Raw genomic sequence first — 24,663 nt, forward strand, 5'->3', positions numbered from 1 at the left:
CGCCCCTGAGCCCAGTCAGAGAAACGCCCCTGAGCCCAGTCAGAGAAACGCCCCTGAGCCCAGTCAGAGAAACGCCCCTTAGCCCAGTCAGAGAAACGCCCCTTAGCCCAGTCAGAGAAACGCCCCTTAGCCCAGTCAGAGAAACGCCCCTTAGCCCAGTCAGAGAAACGCCCCTTAGCCCAGTCAGAGAAACGCCCCTTAGCCCAGTCAGAGAAACGCCCCTTAGCCCAGTCAGAGAAACGCCCCTTAGCCCAGTCAGAGAAACGCCCCTTAGCCCAGTCAGAGAAACGCCCCTTAGCCCAGTCAGAGAAACGCCTCTTAGCCCATTAGCCTAGTCTGAGAAACGCCTCTTAACCCATTAGCCTAGTCTGAGAAACGCCTCTTAACCCATTAGCCTAGTCTGAGAAACGCCTCTTAACCCATTAGCCTAGTCTGAGAAACACCTCTTAACCCATTAGCCTAGTCTGAGAAACTCCTCTTAGCCCATTAGCCTAGTCTGAGAAACTCCTCGTAGCCCATTAGCCTAGTCTGAGAAACTCCTCTTAACCCATTAGCCTAGTCTGAGAAACACCTCGTAGCCCATTAGCCTAGTCTGAGAAACGCCTCTTAACCCATTAGCCTAGTCTGAGAAACGCCTCTTAGCCCATTAGCCCAGTCTGAGAAACACCTCTTAACCCATTAGCCTAGTCTGAGAAACGCCTCTTAGCCCATTAGCCTAGTCTGAGAAACGCCTCTTAGCCCATTAGCCTAGTCTGAGAAACGCCTCTTAGCCCATTAGCCTAGTCTGAGAAACGCCTCTTAGCCCATTAGCCTAGTCTGAGAAACGCCTCTTAGCCCATTAGCCTAGTCTGAGAAACGCCTCTTAACCCATTAGCCTAGTCTGAGAAACGCCTCTTAACCCATTAGCCTAGTCTGAGAAACGCCTCTTAACCCATTAGCCTAGTCTGAGAAACGCCTCTTAGCCCATTAGCCTAGTCTGAGAAACGCCTCTTAGCCCATTAGCCTAGTCTGAGAAACGCCTCTTAACCCATTAGCCTAGTCTGAGAAACGCCTCTTAACCCATTAGCCTAGTCTGAGAAACGCCTCTTAACCCATTAGCCTAGTTTGAGAAACGCCTCTTAACCCATTAGCCTAGTCTGAGAAACGCCCATTAGCCTAGTCTGAGAAACTCCTCTTAACCCATTAGCCTAGTCTGAGAAACGCCTCTTAACCCATTAGCCTAGTCTGAGAAACGCCTCTTAGCCTAGTCTGAGAAACTCCTCTTAACCCATTAGCCTAGTCTGAGAAACGCCTCTTAACCCATTAGCCTAGTCTGAGAAACTCCTCTTAACCCATTAGCCTAGTCTGAGAAACGCCTCTTAACCCATTAGCCTAGTCTGAGATTAGCTTCCAAGCCAAACCACTGCTGAGGGCATGACCACAACTATCCCCTACTATCCCTTACACCCCAGGGGTTGTTCAACTTTTTATCCAGGGGACACAAGAAATTCTGTGTTTTTCTGGGATCCAAGCATATGAAATCGTGTGACATGTCTGGTGAGTATACAGGCCAAGAAAGAACTGGGCCAATTTCAGCTTCCAGTAATTGTGTCCAGATCCTTGCGGCATGGGGCCGTGCATTATCATGCTGAAACATGAGGTGATGGCGGAGCACGAAAAGCACGACAACGGGCCTCAGGATCTTGTAACTATCTCCGTGCATTCAAATTGCCATCAATTAAATATATTTGTGTTCGTTGTCCGTAGCTTACGCCTGCCCATACCATAACCCCACCGTCACCATGGGGCACTCTGTTCGCAACGTTGACAACAGCAACCCGCTAGCCCACACAACGCCATACACGTGGTCTGCGGTTGTGAGGCCCGGATGGACGTACTGCCAAATTCTCCACGTACCGCCAAACTGGAGGCGGCTTATGGTAGAGAAATGAACATTACACTCTCGGCAACAGCTCTGGTGGACATTCCTGCAGTCAGCAATTCATGAACATGCACCTGTGGAACGGCCGTTAAGACACTAACAGTTTACAGACGGTAGGCAATTAAGGTCACAGTTATGAAAACTTAGGACACTAAAGAGGCCTTTCTACTGACTCTGAAAAACACCAAAAGAAAGATGCCCAGGGTCCCTGCTCATCTGCGTGAACGTGTCTTAGGCATGCTGCAAGGAGGCATGACTGCAGATGTGGCCAGGGCAATAAATTGCTATGTCCGTACTGTGAGACGCCTAAGACAGTGCTACAGGGATATATATCCACCATTAACATGTATGTGACGAGAGAAGGCTGCTCCAGACAGTCTGGAAAGCTACCAGGACAACATTCAACACTGCAGCACTGTAGCACTGTAGCACTGCAACACTGCAACACTGTAACAGTAACACTGCAGCACTGTAACAGTAACACTGTAACACTGTAATACTGCAACACTGTAGCACTGCAACACTGCAGCACTGCAACAGTAACACTGCAGCACTGTAACAGTAACACTGCAGCACTGTAACAGTAACACTGCAGCACTGTAACAGTAACACTGTAACACTGTAATACTGCAACACTGTAATACTGCAACACTGTAGCACTGCAACACTGCAGCACTGTAGCACTGTAACACTGTAGCACTGTAACACTAACACTAACACTAACACTAACACTAACACTAACACTGTAGCACTGTAACACTGTAACACTGTAGCACTAACACTGTAGCACTAACACTGCAGCACTAACACTGTAGCACTGTAGCACTGTAGCACTGTAACACTAACACTATAGCACTAACACTGTAGCACTGTAGCACTAACACTGTAGCACTGTAACACTAACACTGTAACACTGACACTGTAGCACTGTAACACTAACACTGTAGCACTGTAACACTAACACTGTAACACTAACACTGTAACACTGTAACACTAACACTGTAACACTGTAACACTAACACTGTAACACTGTAACACTAACACTGTAACACTGTAACACTAACACTGTAGCACTGTAACACTAACACTGTAGCACTGTAACACTAACACTGTAACACTGACACTGTAGCACTGTAACACTAACACTGTAGCACTGTAACACTAACACTGTAACACTAACACTGTAACACTAACACTGTAGCACTGACACTGTAGCACTGTAACACTAACACTGTAGCACTGTAACACTGTAACACTGACACTGTAGCACTGTAACACTAACACTGTAGCACTGTAACACTAACACTGTAACACTAACACTGTAACACTAACACTGTAACAGTAACACTGCAGCACTGTAACAGTAACACTGTAACACTGTAACACTGTAACACTGCAACACTGTAGCACTGCAACACTGCAGCACTGTAACAGTAACACTGCAGCACTGTAACAGTAACACTGCAGCACTGTAACAGTAACACTGCAACACTGTAACAGTAACACTGCAGCACTGTAACAGTAACACTGTAACACTGTAATACTGCAACACTGTAGCACTGCAACACTGCAGCACTGCAGCACTGTAGCACTGTAGCACTAACACTAACACTAACACTAACACTGTAGCACTGTAACACTGTAGCACTGTAGCACTGTAACACTGTAGCACTGTAACACTGTAGCACTGTAGCACTGTAGCACTGTAACACTAACACTGTAGCACTGTAACACTAACACTGTAGCACTGTAACACTAACACTGTAGCACTGTAACACTAACACTGTAACACTGACACTGTAGCACTGTAACACTAACACTGTAGCACTGTAACACTAACACTGTAGCACTGTAACACTAACACTGTAACACTAACACTAACACTGTAACACTAACACTGTAACACTGACACTGTAGCACTGTAACACTAACACTGTAGCACTGTAACACTAACACTGTAGCACTGTAACACTAACACTGTAGCACTGTAACACTGTAACACTAACACTGTAACACTAACACTGTAGCACTGTAACACTAACACTGTAGCACTGTAACACTAACACTGTAGCACTGTAACACTAACACTGTAACACTAACACTGTAACACTAACATTGTAACACTAACATTGTAACACTAACATTGTAACACTAACATTGTAACACTAACATTGTAACACTAACACTGTAGCACTGTAACACTAACACTGTAGCACTGTAACACTAACACTGCAACACTAACACTGTAGCACTGTAACACTGTAGCACTGTAACACTAACACTGCAACACTAACACTGTAGCACTAACACTGTAGCACTAACACTGTAGCACTAACACTGCAACACTGTAACACTGTAACACTGTAGCACTGTAGCACTGTAGCACTGTAGCACTGTAGCACTGTAGCACTGTAGCACTGTAACACTAACACTGTAGCACTGTAGCACTGTAGCACTGTAGCACTGTAGCACTGTAGCACTGTTGCGACGGTTGATTCAGCGTAGCTATAGCCTACTGTAGCAGTGCCCATCTCTCTTTGGCACATTTTGTCTTTAAAAAAAAAAAAAAAAGAGGCAGTGTCCTATTTTCAAATCTTCTCAAAAACTCAAAGTTGCCTTTATCAAAAAGTCAAAGTTGCCTTTATCAAAAACTCAAAGTTGCATGGCCTTTATATAGATGACTGGACAGGGTGAACAGACTATAGATGACTGGACAGACTATAGATGACTGGACAGACTATAGATGACTGGACAGGGTGAACAGACTATAGATGTCTGGACAGACTATAGATGACTGGACAGACTATAGATGTCTGGACAGACTATAGATGACTGGACAGGGTGGACAGACTATAGATGACTGGACAGACTATAGATGACTGGACAGACTATAGACGACTGGACAGGGTGGACAGACTATAGATGACTGGACAGACTATAGATGACTGGACAGGGTGGACAGACTATAGATGACTGGACAGGGTGAACAGACTATAGATGACTGGACAGGGTGAACAGACTATAGATGACTGGACAGGGTGAACAGACTATAGATGACTGGACAGACTATAGATGACTGGACAGACTATAGATGACTGGACAGACTATAGATGACTGGACAGACCATAGATGACTGGACAGACTATAGATGACTGGACAGGGTGGACAGACTATAGATGACTGGACAGACTATAGATGACTGGACAGGGTGGACAGACTATAGATGACTGGACAGGGTGGACAGACTATAGATGACTGGACAGGGTGAACAGACTATAGATGACTGGACAGGGTGAACAGACTATAGATGACTGGACAGACTATAGATGACTGGACAGACCATAGATGACTGGACAGGGTGGACAGACTATAGATGACTGGACAGACTATAGATGACTGGACAGGGTGAACAGACTATAGATGACTGGACAGACTATAGATGACTGGACAGGGTGGACAGACTATAGATGACTGGACAGGGTGGACAGACTATAGATGACTGGACAGGGTGGACAGACCATAGATGACTGGACAGACCATAGATGACTGGACAGACCATAGATGACTGGACAGACCATAGATGTCTGGACAGACTATAGATGACTGGACAGGGTGGACAGACTATAGATGACTGGACAGGGTGGACAGACTATAGATGTCTGGACAGACTATAGATGTCTGGACAGACTATAGATGACTGGACAGGGTGGACAGACTATAGATGTCTGGACAGACTATAGATGACTGGACAGGGTGGACAGACTATAGATGACTGGACAGACTATAGATGACTGGACAGGGTGGACAGACTATAGATGACTGGACAGACTATAGATGACTGGACAGACTATAGATGACTGGACAGACTATAGATGACTGGACAGACTATAGATGACTGGACAGACTATAGATGACTGGACAGGGTGAACAGACTATAGATGACTGGACAGGGTGAACAGACTATAGATGACTGGACAGACTATAGATGACTGGACAGGGTGGACAGACTATAGATGACTGGACAGACTATAGATGACTGGACAGGGTGAACAGACTATAGATGACTGGACAGACTATAGATGACTGGACAGGGTGGACAGACTATGGATGTCTGGACAGACTATAGATGACTGGACAGGGTGGACAGACTATAGATGTCTGGACAGGGTGAACAGACCATAGATGACTGGACAGACTATAGATGACTGGACAGACTATAGATGACTGGACAGACTATAGATGACTGGACAGACTATAGATGACTGGACAGGGTGGACAGACTATAGATGACTGGACAGACTATAGATGACTGGACAGGGTGGACAGACTATAGATGACTGGACAGACTATAGATGACTGGACAGACTATAGATGACTGGACAGGGTGAACAGACTATAGATGACTGGACAGGGTGAACAGACTATAGATGACTGGACAGGGTGAACAGACTATAGATGTCTGGACAGGGTGAACAGACTATAGATGACTGGACAGGGTGGACAGACTATAGATGACTGGACAGACTATAGATGACTCAGACTATAGATGACTGGACAGACTATAGATGACTGGACAGGGTGGACAGACTATAGATGACTGGACAGGGTGGACAGACTATAGATGACTGGACAGGGTGAACAGACTATAGATGACTGGACAGGGTGAACAGACTATAGATGACTGGACAGGGTGAACAGACCATAGATGACTGGACAGACTATAGATGACTGGACAGGGTGGATAGACTATAGATGTCTGGACAGACTATAGATGACTGGACAGGGTGAACAGACTATAGATGACTGGACAGACTATAGATGTCTGGACAGGGTGAACAGACCATAGATGACTGGACAGACTATAGATGACTGGACAGACTATAGATGACTGGACAGACTATAGATGACTGGACAGACTATAGATGACTGGACAGGGTGGACAGACTATAGATGACTGGACAGGGTCGACAGACTATAGATGACTGGACAGGGTCGACAGACTATAGATGTCTGGACAGACTATAGATGACTGGACAGGGTGAACAGACTATAGATGACTGGACAGACTATTGATGACTGGACAGACTATAGATGACTGGACAGACTATAGATGTCTGGACAGACTATAGATGTCTGGACAGACTATAGATGTCTGGACAGACTATAGATGTCTGGACAGGGTGAACAGACTATAGATGACTGGACAGGGTGGACAGACTATAGATGACTGGACAGACTATAGATGACTGGACAGACTATAGATGACTGGACAGGGTGAACAGACTATAGATGACTGGACAGGGTGGACAGACTATAGATGACTGGACAGACTATAGATGTCTGGACAGACTATAGATGACTGGACAGACTATAGATGACTGGACAGGGTGAACAGACTATAGATGACTGGACAGACTATAGATGACTGGACAGACTATAGATGACTGGACAGGGTGAACAGACTATAGATGACTGGACAGACTATAGATGACTGGACAGACTATAGATGACTGGACAGACTATAGATGTCTGGACAGGGTGGACAGACTATAGATGACTGGACAGGGTGGACAGACTATAGATGACTGGACAGGGTGGACAGACTATAGATGACTGGACAGGGTGAACAGACTATAGAGGACTGGACAGACTATAGATGACTGGACAGACTATAGATGTCTGGACAGGGTGGACAGACTATAGATGTCTGGACAGGGTGGACAGACTATAAATGTCTGGACAGACTATAGATGACTGGACAGACTATAGATGACTGGACAGACTATAGATGTCTGGACAGGGTGGACAGACTATAGATGTCTGGACAGGGTGGACAGACTATAGATGTCTGGACAGGGTGGACAGACTATAGATGTCTGGACAGGGTGGACAGACTATAGATGTCTGGACAGACTATAGATGTCTGGACAGACTATAGATGACTGGACAGGGTGAACAGACTATAGATGACTGGACAGGGTGGACAGAATATAGATGACTGGACAGACTATAGATGTCTGGACAGGGTGGACAGACTATAGATGACTGGACAGGGTGGACAGACTATAGATGTCTGGACAGGGTGAACAGACTACAGATGACTGGACAGGGTGAACAGACTACAGATGACTGGACAGACTATAGATGACTGGACAGGGTGAACAGACTACAGATGACTGGACAGACTATAGATGTCTGGACAGGGTGAACAGACCATAGATGACTGGACAGACTATAGATGACTGGACAGACTATAGATGACTGGACAGACTATAGATGACTGGACAGACTATAGATGACTGGACAGGGTGGACAGACTATAGATGTCTGGACAGGGTGGACAGACTATAGATGTCTGGACAGGGTCGACAGACTATAGATGTCTGGACAGACTATAGATGACTGGACAGGGTGAACAGACTATAGATGACTGGACAGACTATTGATGACTGGACAGACTATAGATGACTGGACAGGGTGAACAGACTATAGATGACTGGACAGGGTGGACAGAGTATAGATGACTGGACAGACTATAGATGTCTGGACAGACTATAGATGACTGGACAGACTATAGATGACTGGACAGGGTGAACAGACTATAGATGACTGGACAGACTATAGATGTCTGGACAGGGTGGACAGACTATAGATGTCTGGACAGGGTGGACAGACTATAAATGTCTGGACAGACTATAGATGACTGGACAGACTATAGATGACTGGACAGACTATAGATGTCTGGACAGGGTGGACAGACTATAGATGTCTGGACAGGGTGGACAGACTATAGATGTCTGGACAGGGTGGACAGACTATAGATGTCTGGACAGGGTGGACAGACTATAGATGTCTGGACAGACTATAGATGTCTGGACAGACTATAGATGACTGGACAGGGTGAACAGACTATAGATGACTGGACAGGGTGGACAGAATATAGATGACTGGACAGACTATAGATGTCTGGACAGGGTGGACAGACTATAGATGACTGGACAGGGTGGACAGACTATAGATGTCTGGACAGGGTGAACAGACTACAGATGACTGGACAGGGTGAACAGACTACAGATGACTGGACAGACTATAGATGACTGGACAGGGTGAACAGACTACAGATGACTGGACAGACTATAGATGTCTGGACAGGGTGAACAGACCATAGATGACTGGACAGACTATAGATGACTGGACAGACTATAGATGACTGGACAGACTATAGATGACTGGACAGACTATAGATGACTGGACAGGGAGGACAGACTATAGATGACTGGACAGGGTGGACAGACTATAGATGTCTGGACAGGGTCGACAGACTATAGATGTCTGGACAGACTATAGATGACTGGACAGGGTGAACAGACTATAGATGACTGGACAGACTATTGATGACTGGACAGACTATAGATGACTGGACAGGGTGAACAGACTATAGATGACTGGACAGGGTGGACAGAGTATAGATGACTGGACAGACTATAGATGTCTGGACAGACTATAGATGACTGGACAGACTATAGATGACTGGACAGACCATAGATGACTGGACAGACTATAGATGACTGGACAGACTATAGATGACTGGACAGGGTGGACAGACTATAGATGACTGGACAGACTATAGATGACTGGACAGGGTGAACAGACTATAGATGACTGGACAGACTATAGATGACTGGACAGGGTGGACAGACTATAGATGACTGGACAGGGTGGACAGACTATAGATGACTGGACAGACTATAGATGACTGGACAGACTATAGATGACTGGACAGGGTGGACAGACTATAGATGACTGGACAGGGTGAACAGACTATAGAGGACTGGACAGACTATAGATGACTGGACAGACTATAGATGTCTGGACAGGGTGGACAGACTATAGATGTCTGGACAGGGTGGACAGACTATAGATGTCTGGACAGACTATAGATGACTGGACAGACTATAGATGACTGGACAGACTATAGATGTCTGGACAGGGTGGACAGACTATAGATGTCTGGACAGGGTGGACAGACTATAGATGTCTGGACAGGGTGGACAGACTATAGATGTCTGGACAGACTATAGATGTCTGGACAGACTAAACAGACTATAGATGACTGGACAGGGTGGACAGAATATAGATGACTGGACAGACTATAGATGACTGGACAGGGTGGACAGACTATAGATGTCTGGACAGGGTGAACAGACTACAGATGACTGGACAGGGTGAACAGACTACAGATGACTGGACAGACTATAGATGACTGGACAGGGTGAACAGACTATAGATGACTGGACAGACTATAGATGTCTGGACAGGGTGAACAGACCATAGATGACTGGACAGACTATAGATGACTGGACAGACTATAGATGACTGGACAGACTATAGATGTCTGGACAGGGTGAACAGACCATAGATGACTGGACAGACTATAGATGACTGGACAGACTATAGATGACTGGACAGGGTGGACAGACTATAGATGACTGGACAGGGTGGACAGACTATAGATGACTGGACAGGGTGGACAGACTATAGATGTCTGGACAGGGTGGACAGACTATAGATGTCTGGACAGGGTCGACAGACTATAGATGTCTGGACAGACTATAGATGACTGGACAGGGTGAACAGACTATAGATGACTGGACAGACTATAGATGACTGGACAGACTATAGATGACTGGACAGGGTGGACAGACTATAGATGACTGGACAGACTATAGATGACTGGACAGACCATAGATGACTGGACAGACTATAGATGACTGGACAGGGTGGACAGACTATAGATGACTGGACAGGGTGGACAGACTATAGATGACTGGACAGACTATAGATGACTGGACAGACTATAGATGACTGGACAGGGTGAACAGACTATAGATGACTGGACAGACTATAGATGACTGGACAGACTATAGATGACTGGACAGGGTGAACAGACTATAGATGACTGGACAGACTATAGATGACTGGACAGGGTGAACAGACTATAGATGTCTGGACAGACAATAGATGACTGGACAGGGTGGACAGACTATAGATGACTGGACAGACTATAGATGACTCAGACTATAGATGACTGGACAGACTATAGATGACTGGACAGACTATAGATGACTGGACAGGGTGGACAGACTATAGATGTCTGGACAGACTATAGATGACTGGACAGACTATAGATGACTGGACAGACTATAGATGACTGGACAGACTATAGATGTCTGGACAGGGTGAACAGACTATAGATGACTGGACAGGGTGGACAGACTATAGATGACTGGACAGGGTGGACAGACTATAGATGACTGGACAGGGTGAACAGACTACAGATGACTGGACAGACTATAGATGACTGGACAGGGTGGACAGACTATAGATGACTGGACAGGGTGAACAGACTATAGATGACTGGACAGACTATAGATGACTGGACAGGGTGGACAGACTATAGATGACTGACCAGACTATAGATGACTGGACAGGGTGGACAGACTATAGATGTCTGGACAGGGTGGACAGACTATAGACGACTGGACAGGGTGGACAGACTATAGATGACTGGACAGACTATAGATGACTGGACAGGGTGGACAGACTATAGATGACTGGACAGGGTGGACAGACTATAGATGACTGGACAGGGTGAACAGACTATAGATGACTGGACAGACTATAGATGACTGGACAGGGTGGACAGACTATAGATGACTGGACAGGTGAACAGACTATAGATGACTGGATAGACTATAGATGACTGGACAGGGTGAACAGACTACAGATGACTGGACAGACTATAGATGTCTGGACAGGGTGGACAGACTATAGATGTCTGGACAGGGTCGACAGACTATAGATGTCTGGACAGACTATAGATGACTGGACAGGGTGAACAGACTATAGATGACTGGACAGACTATTGATGACTGGACAGACGATAGATGACTGGATAGACTATAGATGACTGGTCAGGGTGAACAGACTATAGACTGCATGGTCCCATGGAGTTTATACTTGCATACTATTGTTTGTACAGATGAACGTGGTACCAAAAATACACGTGCTTAATTAAGTCATTTTGTGTTTTGAGTCGACTTCACGGTCAGACCCGGGAGGCACGCCCAGTTCCAAATCAATACGTCCTCATCCACCCGGGAGGCACGCCCAGTTCCAAATCAATACGCCCTCATCCACCCGGGAGGCAAGCCCAGTTCCAAATCAATACGTCCTCATCCACCCGGGAGGTAAGCCCAGTTCCAAATCAATACGTCCTCATCCACCCGGGAGGTAAGCCCAGTTCCAAATCAATACGTCCTCATCCACCCGGGAGGCAAGCCCAGTTCCAAATCAATACGTCCTCATCCACCCGGGAGGTAAGCCTAGTTCCAAATCAATACGTCCTCATCCACCCGGGAGGCACGCCCAGTTCCAAATCAATACGTCCTCATCCACCCGGGAGGCAAGCCCAGTTCCAAATCAATACGTCCTCATCCACCCGGGAGGCACGCCTAGTTCCAAATCAATACGTCCTCATCCACCCCGACCAACCAGCTTAAATGTGGTTTTTTGTTGTCTTATATAACCATACCAAACTGAACATATCGCGCTAATTTGAGTGTCCCAGAATTTATGTTTACTACGTTCCATCTTGGTCTATGACACCAGGATGGTCAGATTTACTCAGGAGTCACACAATGCAGCTCAGGCATAGTGTAAAGGATGTGAAACGGCTAGCTTAGTTAGCGGTGGTGCGCGCTAAATAGCGTTTCAATCGGTGACGTCCCTTGCTCTGAGATCTTGAAGTAGTGGGTCCCTGGTTCGCGACCCGGGTATGGGCGAGGGGACGGTCTAAAGTTATACTGTTACAATAGCATGTAGGCCTATTGCTTCTACGTGTTTCATGTTTTCACTCAGGTTGTCCGAACCGGACCTCCCCATTCCGAATGGTTCTGTATGAACACCCTGACTATTTACTTCACCTCAACTAAACACAGTCACCCTCCTAGATAGACATGAGCGGTTTTCAGTCAGTCAGTCAGTGTATCTCTATACAAACTGTTTCTGTACTGTAGGCTAGGTCGGGACACTAACTGAGCTACCGTCACCTATCCCCCTGATGCAGCCGGTTGCTAGGACACCACGGTTCCGTCACACCAAACAAAACAAACAGAAGGCGCAATGAGGCTGAGCATGTGATGCTCAGCCTTAGTTCAACTCTAGACTAGGTGCATGGAGGCAGGATAATGAGGCTGAACATCACAGGCTAAGCACTTGGTTCAACTCTAGAGAAGGCCAGCAGCATACCACCCTGCTTTCACTCCGATGGAAGCAGGTTTCAGCTGCTGAGCAATGCTGACGTCCTTCCTCCCAGAGAGGTGAAAGCCATCCCCCCGGACTGGACATTACCAAACAATGAAAAGGCCTCGGACATTACACGTCCTGCTTCAAAGGGCAGGACAGAAATATGCTCTCGGGCGAGATTCCTTTGTTCATATCATAACCTGAACCAAAGTTCCTCAAAGGATCCGATGATATAGGCCGAAACAGTGTTTTCACCTAAACCTTTGTGTTTTAAGGTTTTACCTAAAGTGTAGCCAACTATGATTAGCACTTGGAAGTTAATGTCTCGCTTTACAATGGACGTGCATCTTATAAAACGGCTTCACAAACACTAGATAAATGTGTTACAAATCTATAACTGTATGTCATGCTTTATAAAGGGTTCATAAATGTGACATAACCGACTATGTCAAATGTGACAAACCTGTGTTTTATTAGCGACAAGCGTGGCTTAATAAAGGCCTTGTAAATCACATTAAACACGGAGGCTTCACAAAGCATTTATAAACCATCATGCATCTTGATAGAGCATTACAACGCCAGGATATTGGGGTTTGAATCCTAGGACCACCCATAAGTAAAAACGTATTCACACATGACTAAGTCACTTTGGATAAAAGCGTCTGCTAAAATGTGATGTATTATATTTCACTAAAACATTTATAGGATGCCACAACCTCTTTCCCTCTTGGTTGCATAGTCAATATTGGACTTGACCTCAACTTTCCCCAAAATGCTGTGCTGCAGGATGACAAGGTAAAGTGCAGTCATGCACAGCCAAAAATAATGTTAGGGGCATTTAAAAATCAGTTTACATGTTTTACTTATTTTTTTTTTACACAAAAATTCAGTTTTGGTTTAGTTTTTCCAAGTTCGGAATTTCCCCCAGGTTTCACACTACTAAAATAAATTTAAAATGCTGGATTTTCTCACAACAATGCATAAAACAAATCAGGGGATTATTTTTTAGGTCTGGAAAGATCTAATAAACTTTAATTTGAGTGTAATTATTATTTCACTAAGTTATTATTTCTAAATTTCAGCTATAATAGTACAAATAATTCAATGTTTCCACACTAAAATCAGAATAAACTAAAAAATAAAATCACATATCGGTCGGGCTCTAGACATAACCCATTTCACCTCAGAGCCAAGGCACGAGAAACAATCCTGTATTGATAAAATATTAAACAATTTGTCTTTTGCATAGAACTGTGGGCTGTAGACTGCATTTGCTTCAACATGTTTTTTTTTCAATAGACGATCGATCTTGCAGAATGCACGGGCCAGTGTTTAGCACTCGTTATAGGCGGTGGGCTGTCACTGCAGACAGAGTCCGCCCACACCTTTACAGAAATCTTATCAAAATGGGCCATTTCTCTTTTATAGCCCAGTTTCAACATTTACAAATCATACAGCAAAACGAGGGCGTTTCTGTTACCATAAAAAGGTGAATGGATGCTGTTTACTAAGCAGGGGTGCAGCACTCATTCACGAGTGCACAAATATAATATGGCCCTGATTTATCAATGAAAACATTGCACACACGTTGCGTACAACAGTTTGATAAATCCCATATGCGGCGCACGCAAATCCTACAATCTCCAGTTATGCCAAAACGGTTGATAAATGACGACGACTGGGTCTTTATGAATGGATCTTTGCACCAAAGGTATCTTAGCAACAGCCTGCCTGCTCCTGATGCAGCCACTGGTGGTAAACAGTCCACAACTAACAAGTGACTAGTGTCAACCAGTGTGGCCCTATTTAGTGCAATGCTATTGACCAGAGCCCTGGAGAACATTGCATAGGGCACCATTTGGAAAATTAACCATAAACTCAGTGTTCTGTACAGAAATTAGTGTTTTGATTAACTAGAGACCCAAGCTAGGCCTTCGTAAAAGATACACTTGGTGTATATAATCTACTTTCACTAACAGCCACAGTGTGTGTGTGTGTGTGTGTGTGTGTGTGTGTACGCACTTTTGTGTCCCATCAATATTTGACCAAAGCCAGTCACCAAACCCCAGACAGAGGCCATCTCATATTCATCCTCTCTGTATAAGGAGCGCTGTCATTGTCACTGGACGTTTCAAAGGAGCAGTGCTTTCAGTAGCTCTGGCGTTAGTGAAATTAATGCTCAGCATTATCTGGTCAGCACTAACGTCCTGGACCAGAGCTATCCGTTTCATTTATAAAGTGTACTACTAAACTACTCCAGCAAGCCCTCCTTAACCAGAGAGCATTCCCATAGCACGAGCAGCAGCCTGGCAATTTCTCTTTCACTGTAGGGGAAACACTTACGAAACTGCAGAATAGGCCCCATGCAATGATTAATGAAACGCATTGTGGTTGCAGCACACGATGAAACCGATGTCCGAACATAAGGAGTAGGTCAAGCTAACTCTTATCATCACTAATATGTGGATGATCCATTAAAAACCACTAAAAAAACGAATCCTATAAGATTTGGGTTGTTGAGCACAGCTAAAGAAATTACACCGATTTACTGCACATGACATTAAATCATGAGCAGTCCTGCCTATTTCTCTCAAAAGTAACGTTAGTGAACATAATAATAATAACAAATAAGCTAGCTAAGTAGTGTAACTCTCGATAAAATCGAGCCGTTCATCTAAAGACACTAAAACGTTAGCATGCTAACGTCTGTCTAGTTGAACCGACAATAGCATTTAGCCAGTTAGCATGCTAACGTCTGTCTAGTTGAACCGACAATAGCAGTTAGCCAGTTAGCATGCTAACGTCTGTCTAGTTGAACCGACAATAGCAGTTAGCCAGTTAGCATGCTAACGTCTGTCTAGTTGAACCGACAATAGCAGTTAGCCAGTTAGCATGCTAACGTCTGTCTAGTTGAACCGACAATAGCAGTTAGCCAGTTAGCATGCTAACGTCTGTCTAGTTGAACCGACAATAGCAGTTAGCCAGTTAGCATGCTAACGTCTGTCTAGTTGAACCGACAATAGCAGTTAGCATGATAACGTTAGCTATAAAAAAAAAAAAGACGTTTTATTTTTTTAAATTACAGTTTAGTTACGTCGTGTTAGTTAACTAAATCGTTTTGTTTACTAGCTAAGTACGATACCTAACTAGTTGGGGGTAGCATAGCGATGGTTTACCTGCTATTTGATACGCAGTGGCTTTTCCCAAGCCAACCAAGAAGACAGGCGAGCTGCACACACACACACACACACCTCGATCCAAAACGAACAAAAACACTTCGTATTATATCCAGGTCTTGAATAAAATCCCAGACAATAAAATAGTCCCTTCAAAGCAAAACAAAACCAAAAACAACGGGCTAAATAGGAGTTAAGCAGCCCTGGAGACAATTAATGGCAGCAGAAGCTAACCAAGGCAGTGGCGTCGGATCGGATGATGCGAGGGGAGTACCCGTCGAAATGAACAGGGCGTACCAAGAGCATAGAAATAGGAGACACAGAACAGATACATAGATGTGTGTTCCTCTCAAACCAGGGCGTTTTATGACAAATATACCATATTTTGCCTCGTGTAACACCTTTTTAGTTGAGTAATCAATCAACGAACGTACAAGCTCTTATCAGATTTGTTTTTAAATGCATTCATTTCGGTGCGCATTTGGTCCTAAATATGTTCGCTAATCTTTGGGGTCGCTTTTTGATGACGTTTTTTCACGTTGGTATGGGGCGTTCTTGAAAAGTAGTAGGGGGGGGGCAACTGGCCACCCCCTAAGAACAATGTCTTATTGCTGACACAAGAAAGCAACGTTTAGAGTGAAAAAAAAAATGGTTTGTAGATCAACTATAAAGGGATATAAATTGCTAAAGTTTTACACTTAAGTATTTAAATAAATGTTTTTAGAAAATGTGCATTTATGTTTTTCTCCATACAATCCACAATGTATAATTCAAGATTTTAAATCCCAGTAGTCTTTAAAATTACAGGAGAAAAAGGTTTTCAATAGTTGTTTTTAATTCATAAATATTAATTAGAACATAACTAATACAACTGGAATATAACATTGAATAACTAAAAACGTAATTCAGTGTAACATTGATGTGGCAACTCTTATGCTCTGCTATTGCATGATTCTAATTTGCAAATTGGCCACAAATATTCCATCCCTATTAAATTGGCGCACAACTCAAGGGCCCACCTCCTGTACCGCTCACACCTAATCCAGTCCCCACCTGTGACTGAAAATAGGGGCAGAAATACCAATTGAAAAGCGCTCTTAAAAACGTAGCTAGCTAAATGCCATAAAATGCTGTGTAAAATAGCTAAAAGCCAATAAAGTAACACTAACTGTATAGCTATCAGTGACTAGTGGAAACATTTACAACTGCAATTAACTTTCTTTACCTTTTTTTAATGTATTTACCTCAGACAATCTGGTAGAAAGATTACTAGCAAGCACTCCTGGCAGCTTATGTTAATTAGCTAGCATTTCCTGCTATTGAAGATTGAATTCTTTGGCCTGAATGGCAAGCATCAAGTCTGGACGAAACCTGGTAACATCCCTACGGTGAAGCATGGTGGTGGTGGTGGCAGCATCATGTTGTGGGGATGTTTTTCAGCGGAAGGGACCGGGAGACTAGTCAGGATTGAGGCGAAGATGAACAGAGCAAAGTACAGAGAGATCCTTGATGAAAACCTGCTCCAGAACGCTCAGGATCTTGGACCTGGACTTAAACCCAATCAAACATCTCAAGAGACCTGAAAATAGCTGTGCAGCAAACGCTCCCCATCCAACCTGAGAGGTTGAGAAGAATGGGAGAAACTCCCCAAATACAGGTGTACCAAGCATGTAGCGTCATACCTAAAAATACAGAGTAAAGGGTCTGAATACTTATGTAAATAATCCATTTATTTTTATTTTATATAAATTAGCAATAATATATTTGTTACTGTTTTTGCTCTGTCATTCTGGGGTATTGTGTGCAGAAGGATGGGGGGGGACGGGGGGGACAATTTAATACATTTTAGATTAAGGCTTTTATAATGAGGCTGTAACCAAACAAAATGTGGAAAAGGTCAAGAGGTCAGAATACTTTCCAAAGGCACTGTATATCTACAACTTTTTTTTTTTTTTTTAATTAGATAAATCTACAAACATTTGAGCAAGAGCTTTGGCAGCCAGGGAAAAATGTTCAGATGTTCATCACAGCTTCCGTACACAGCGCCTATGGTCTAAACTACTGTACATGCATACCTTCTCACAGGTAGGACGATAGAAATCTGCCGCACCTACACTTTGCTCTCTGTATGTTACATAATTCGATAGTTAAATCTGAATGAATGCAATATACGTGGGCAAACAAAGTGGCCAAATTCATTATTTTATATCCTTTCTTGAGAAACATTTACTTTACGTGTGAGGAATGTGAATAACTTCCGGGCTGTATTCATTAGTCGGACAGTGGCAAAAAAAACGAGTTTTAATTGGACACATTCAGGTAGGTCCCGCCCAGCGTCGTTCTGTTTGGTTTCTAGTGTATTCACCCCAGGGGCGTATCCCTTACCCCGATTCGGTCGCGAAACGGAGAGGGAACTGACGGAAATGTGGCCAATATAAACTCCCGTTTTAGTAGCAAAACGGGAACTGTTTGGACTCGTGATGACACCCAAGGTATTATGCAGGCTGTCGGTAATAGTGTGATAAAGTGCGCTAGACCACCCGAGAGGTGGGGCAATTACTGGATGCGCAGAGTAGTGTAACAGTATAACATCCGTTACAGTAGCGTGATGCTGCCATCACATTTGTTTGACCGGTGATAGGACACCAACACAGACCAAACCATTATCTTTATTAAATACCCAATTTCACAAGACTGCGTGCATGACATGCTAGGTGACCTAAATTCCTGCAGTCTCTGTAACCCAATCAGAAGTGCTGCAATGACCTGAAGGCCTAAGGCACACCTGCTAAGCGTGATAACGAGTTTAAGTGACACTACACACGCGCGAGGTTTACAATGAAGGAGAACTTAACATCTAAAGGTGATACTATTACTTCACTGCAAACCGGGCCTAGCCCAATGAAACACCATTGAACAAACATGCAAATTCACCGACTGCACACAGGGGCATCATAGCCTACGACACAGTCCAGAGACCCACACATGACAGAGCCATAGACCCCCCCACCGACCTATGAAGTCTGCAATCCCCGTTCTGTTCACCACAGAACCCAAGCTGTATTTTTTTAAATGACACATTGCAAAAACATTTAAACAAGACTAGGCCAAAGAAAGAGGACATATACATAACATTGAACGCTTAAAAAAACGTATCTCTCCCAGCTGACGGGACCGATGGGGGTGTGGGCGAGTGTAACGCGGATACTTGCAAAGGCTACAAGCTCAACGTTCATTCTGAACAGCACCCCTCGCCAAGACCTGCCTGCACGCTCGGCTCTACCTAGATGTCAGCTTCTCAGAGTCTTGCGCGCAAATTAGTTAATGATTTAGTTTACATCCTCCCTTTCAAGCTGTCCGACAGCTTCATCACAATAGTACGGATGCTGGCTGGCTTTTATAGCTGTCACACCAACACTAATGCGGTGTTTGGAAGGTAGTAATTACTAGTTGGATGCGTTCATGTGCGTCGAATTTATTGAGAAAGGCCGGTTGGCTAATGGCCAACAAGCTGACTCAACCATGAACTGAATGTACAGCTATCATGCTTGTAAACAAATTATAGTGTTCACAAATCACATCAACAGATGGCTTTTTATACATGTTGTGTTGTTGTTAGATTGAACTGCTGAAAGTGCTATAATCAAGGTCATTTCCTTAGTAGGTGATCAGGTCAAAATGCTAATATTGAGGTCATTAAAGGCTCCCGCGTGGCACAGTGGTCTAAGGCACTGCATCTCGGTGCTAAAGGCGTCATTACAGACCCTGGTTTGATTCCGGTCTGTATCACAACCAGCTGTGATCAGGAGTCCCATAGGGTGGTGCACAAATGGCCCAGTGTCGTCCGGGTTAGGCCATCATTGTAAAAATAAGAATTTGTTCTTAACGGACTTCGTTAGTTAAATTAAGTCAAAATAAAATAAATCCTTAGGTGTCGTCAAAATGTTATTGAGGTAATTTCCTTAGTGGGTGATGTCAGAGGTCAGCATGTGTGAGAAATCGGAACTCAGGGATGATATGCTCGTCCGAACTCTGAAACTCCGACATTTCCGAGTTGCTGATTCATTGAACTTGGCACGTGTGTACTACAACCAGTTAGCAATTCGGAAATGTCCAAATGTCCGACTACTACTTGAACGCGGCAATAGACGAGGTTCACACTGGTAATTACGAGTTGGAGGGGCGTTCCACCCCCCCCCCCCAGTTTTATGTGGCAAATACCACCTTCTCACTTGATAATGAACTCAGCTTTATGTGTGCCGGAGGATGAGGAGACGTCGCTGTAGTGACAATAAATATAACCTTTAATGCAGCCCTGCTACCATCTGGACCAGTAGTCTATCTAGATCAAGTACGTGTATTTGTGTGCGTGATTGTGTGTTAAATCATGACAAAATATATACATACCTCTTATGAATTGTAAGGGCTCGATTTAATCCTTATCACGGAAGTTTGTCGTTATTAAGCGCGATTTAAATTGAAAGGTATTTTCCGATTCCGCGAATGCACTCTGTGAATACGGGAACATGCGTTTCAATTTCAATCGTGCTATAGTGCTGATCTACACCGATACGGATTTAGTGGAAGCCGATAGTGTCAATGACCATCCACTACAACAGGGCTGCCAAACTGTTTACACGGAGGGGTCCCGTATTTAAAACTTAAGACAACCAGATGTGGAGAGTTCCTTACTAATCAGTAACCTTTAGTTCATCAAATACAAAGGGGGGAACGAAAAAACCCGGAAACACTCCACCCCCTCCGTGGAATGAGTTTGACACGTGCACTACAGCATTAATTCACAAGAGTTTAGTTAACATGAACATGTCTTTATTGAAGGCACACCCTACATTCACAATCACTAACTTTTGGAGACAGGATTGACACAATCAGAATTTCTCGAACAGCAACATGTGGATATTAGATGGAATCAGAAATAATAGAGATAAATAAAAGTGATCTTTTATCTACTACTTTGAAATATGTAATGAAATGTCACTAACGAGCTGTGTCTCATTATAGGCAGACAGCTTGTTAGACAGTAGGCATTGCTTGGTTTCAGTATTATGTTGGACTCTTTCTCTCACAGCTTCCTTTTTGTTTTAGTGATAATTAATCCATATAGACAACTCAAGGTAAGATTAATAATACCCCAAAATCAACCATCAACCATCAACCATCCCTTTAATCTGCCCCAAAATCAACCATCAACCATCCCTTTAATCTGCATTGTAAATCCAATCCACTTGGTCAGTGTCTAAAATAATATCAGAATATGAAATATTTAAAACCCATAAAACTATGATTTGCTATACTTTCAGCCAGATCAGTTATACGTTTGAGTGTTCAGTTCAATAACTAAAATACTGTATTTCCTCATACACAGTAACATTCTACAACTGCAGTAACATGATAACCACACACCAGATCTGAGACTAGTCAATACTGCCCCCTACTGGGCATAGTCAAATAATGTCTTCAATACAAGTTATACTGTGATCCATGCTGTTTACAGACACATCTACAGTTCTACAGTGACTGTTTTCTATCGAACAATTCCAACATTTTGTATAGTTAAGTAACCCCTGTAGCATGGGGTGTGTGGTCTTTAGCTTGGAACGGTCTCAACCTGCATTACATGGCTAATAGTACCCTCACTGCTATATGGGGTTGGCTGAGGTGGCGTGGGTGTGCTGTAATGTAGCTGGCTGGCTGAGGTGGCGTGGGTGAGGTGGCGTGGGTGTGCTGTAATGTAGCTGGCGTGGTGGCGTGGGTGAGGTGGCGTGGGTGTGCTGTAATGTAGCTGGCGTGGGTGAGGTGGCGTGGGTGTGCTGTAATGTAGCTGGCGTGGGTGAGGTGGCGTGGGTGTGCTGTAATGTAGCTGGCGTGGTGGCGTGGGTGAGGTGGAGTGGGTGAGGTGGCGTGGGTGTGCTGTAATGTAGCTGGCGTGCTGTAGTGTAGATTGGCAGGAGTAACTGATTCACACTATAGGGCCGAACTGGTTATGCTGTCACCATAGTGACAGGAGCCGTGCTGGAAAGGACAATGGGGAAATACAACATCAGTACAGTACAGCCCTATAGTCCAGGATCAGGCAGAGGACAGTAAGGCTAGGGAGCTCTTCATGGTCCCATGGAAGAGACACTCTGCCGGGCACTTGGCTGTTCTGTCTCCTGGGATAAGACTGGTCCTCTTCAACCACACATGGTCATATAAAGCCACTAAACATATATACAGAGAGAGACAGAGAGAGAGAGAGACAGAGAGAGAGACAGAGAGAGAGAAAGAGAGAGAGAAAGAGAGAGACAGAGACAGAGACAGAGAGAGAGGAGTTAGACAACACACTGCTGAAAGGCATGGTAGTTTGTTGAAATGCAGAGAATGATTCCCAGGACCCACCTCAGTGATGTTCATCTCAGCCACACCTTCTCCCTCTTTGTCTAGTTGCTGGAAAGATCCTGTTAGAATAGAAAGTCAACATAAACATGGCGCGGCAGGGTAGCCTAGTGGTTAGAGCGTTGGGCTAGTAACCTGTCTTTATATCTGAGGGGTATTGGGGTCGGCAGGGTAGCCTAGTGGTTAGAGCGTTGGGCTAGTAACCTGTCTTTATATCTGAAAGGTATTAGGGCGGCAGGGTAGCCTAGTGGTTAGAGCGTTGGGCTAGTAACCTGTCTTTATATCTGAAAGGTATTGGGGCGGCAGGGTAGCCTAGTGGTTAGAGCGTTGGGCTAGTAACCTGTCTTTATATCTGAAAGGTATTGGGGCGGCAGGGTAGCCTAGTGGTTAGAGCGTTGGGCTAGTAACCTGTTCTTTATATCTGAAGGGTATTGGGGCGGCAGGGTAGCCTAGTGGTTAGAGCGTTGGGCTAGTAACCTGTTCTTTATATCTGAAGGGTATTGGGGCGGCAGGGTAGCCTAGTGGTTAGAGCGTTGGGCTAGTAACCTGTCTTTATATCTGAAGGGTATTGGGGCGGCAGGGTAGCCTAGTGGTTAGAGCGTTGGGCTAGTAACCTGTTCTTTATATCTGAAGGGTATTGGGGCGGCAGGGTAGCCTAGTGGTTAGAGCGTTGGGCTAGTAACCTGTTCTTTATATCTGAAGGGTATTGGGGCGGCAGGGTAGCCTAGTGGTTAGAGCGTTGGGCTAGTAACCTGTTCTTTATATCTGAGGGGTATTGGGGCGGCAGGGTAGCCTAGTGGTTAGAGCGTTGGGCTAGTAACCTGTTCTTTATATCTGAGGGGTATTGGGGCGGCAGGGTAGCCTAGTGGTTAGAGCGTTGGGCTAGTAACCTGTCTTTATATCTGAAAGGTATTGGGGCGGCAGGGTAGCCTAGTGGTTAGAGCGTTGGGCTAGTAACCTGTTCTTTATATCTGAGGGGTATTGGGGCGGCAGGGTAGCCTAGTGGTTAGAGCGTTGGGCTAGTAACCTGTTCTTTATATCTGAAGGGTATTGGGGCGGCAGGGTAGCCTAGTGGTTAGAGCGTTGGGCTAGTAACCTGTCTTTATATCTGAAGGGTATTGGGGTGGCAGGGTAGCCTAGTGGTTAGAGCGTTGGGCTAGTAACCTGTTCTTTATATCTGAGGGGTATTGGGGCGGCAGGGTAGCCTAGTGGTTAGAGCGTTGGGCTAGTAACCTGTTCTTTATATCTGAGGGGTATTGGGGCGGCAGGGTAGCCTAGTGGTTAGAGCGTTGGGCTAGTAACCTGTCTTTATATCTGAAAGGTATTAGGGCGGCAGGGTAGCCTAGTGGTTAGAGCGTTGGGCTAGTAACCTGTCTTTATATCTGAAAGGTATTGGGGCGGCAGCGTAGCCTAGTGGTTAGAGCGTTGGGCTAGTAACCTGTTCTTTATATCTGAAGGGTATTGGGGCGGCAGGGTAGCCTAGTGGTTAGAGCGTTGGGCTAGTAACCTGTTCTTTATATCTGAAGGGCATTACCATTAATCATTGAAATACTAGACTAACGACGACAACAAATATTTGCATTCAAGTCAATGTGCCGTGACGGGAGGGCCGGCGGCCACACTGACTGTACAGTAATTCTAGTTTGATGGCACTAATCATACATTCATCATGACTAATATACTATACCGTATAACAGTACTAACCGGAAATGACAGTACTTACTAAACATGGCTTCTAGTTTCACCAGACAGCAGATGAAGTTGTCAAAGTCTATGGCCTCGTTCTCAGCATAGCGAGCCACCAGGACCTGATTCAGCCTGTTGTTCAGTTTAAAACCTACGAGGGAGATGACAGAGTCAGTA

The 24,663-nt window shown here is 44.7% G+C and overlaps 2 protein-coding genes and 1 long non-coding RNA gene across 3 annotated transcripts in view; all 3 read right to left on the reverse strand.

The window, feature by feature from the left end:
* The window catches only part of LOC118382581 (CSC1-like protein 2), a gene marked incomplete at its 3' end in the record, with an annotated part of 151,872 nt that extends 135,155 nt beyond the window's left edge, over positions 1 to 16,717 (reverse strand). Inside the window, 1 exon segment of the mRNA XM_052477525.1 lies at positions 16,405 to 16,717.
* Positions 16,718 to 21,221: 4,504 nt separating this feature from the next.
* Positions 21,222 to 24,663, reverse strand: part of LOC118378562 (calpain-1 catalytic subunit-like) — a 96,488-nt gene continuing 93,046 nt past the window's right edge. The window contains exons 22-24 of the mRNA XM_052477423.1: positions 24,524 to 24,637; positions 22,804 to 22,862; positions 21,222 to 22,625 (exon numbers count right to left, since the gene is read on the reverse strand). Of these exons, the coding sequence (XP_052333383.1) occupies positions 22,599 to 22,625; positions 22,804 to 22,862; positions 24,524 to 24,637 (200 nt within the window). The 3' untranslated portion in view covers positions 21,222 to 22,598. The remainder of the gene's footprint in view (positions 22,626 to 22,803; positions 22,863 to 24,523; positions 24,638 to 24,663) is intronic.
* LOC127911305 (uncharacterized) lies at positions 23,172 to 24,439 on the reverse strand. Its single transcript, XR_008077835.1, has 3 exons — positions 24,239 to 24,439; positions 23,415 to 23,896; positions 23,172 to 23,346 (listed from the first exon to the last, which is right to left on the reverse strand). It is a non-coding gene; the product is annotated as an uncharacterized LOC127911305 (long non-coding RNA).

This window comes from Oncorhynchus keta, chromosome 24 (genome assembly GCF_023373465.1).
Source record: "Oncorhynchus keta strain PuntledgeMale-10-30-2019 chromosome 24, Oket_V2, whole genome shotgun sequence".
NCBI lineage: Eukaryota > Metazoa > Chordata > Actinopteri > Salmoniformes > Salmonidae > Oncorhynchus > Oncorhynchus keta.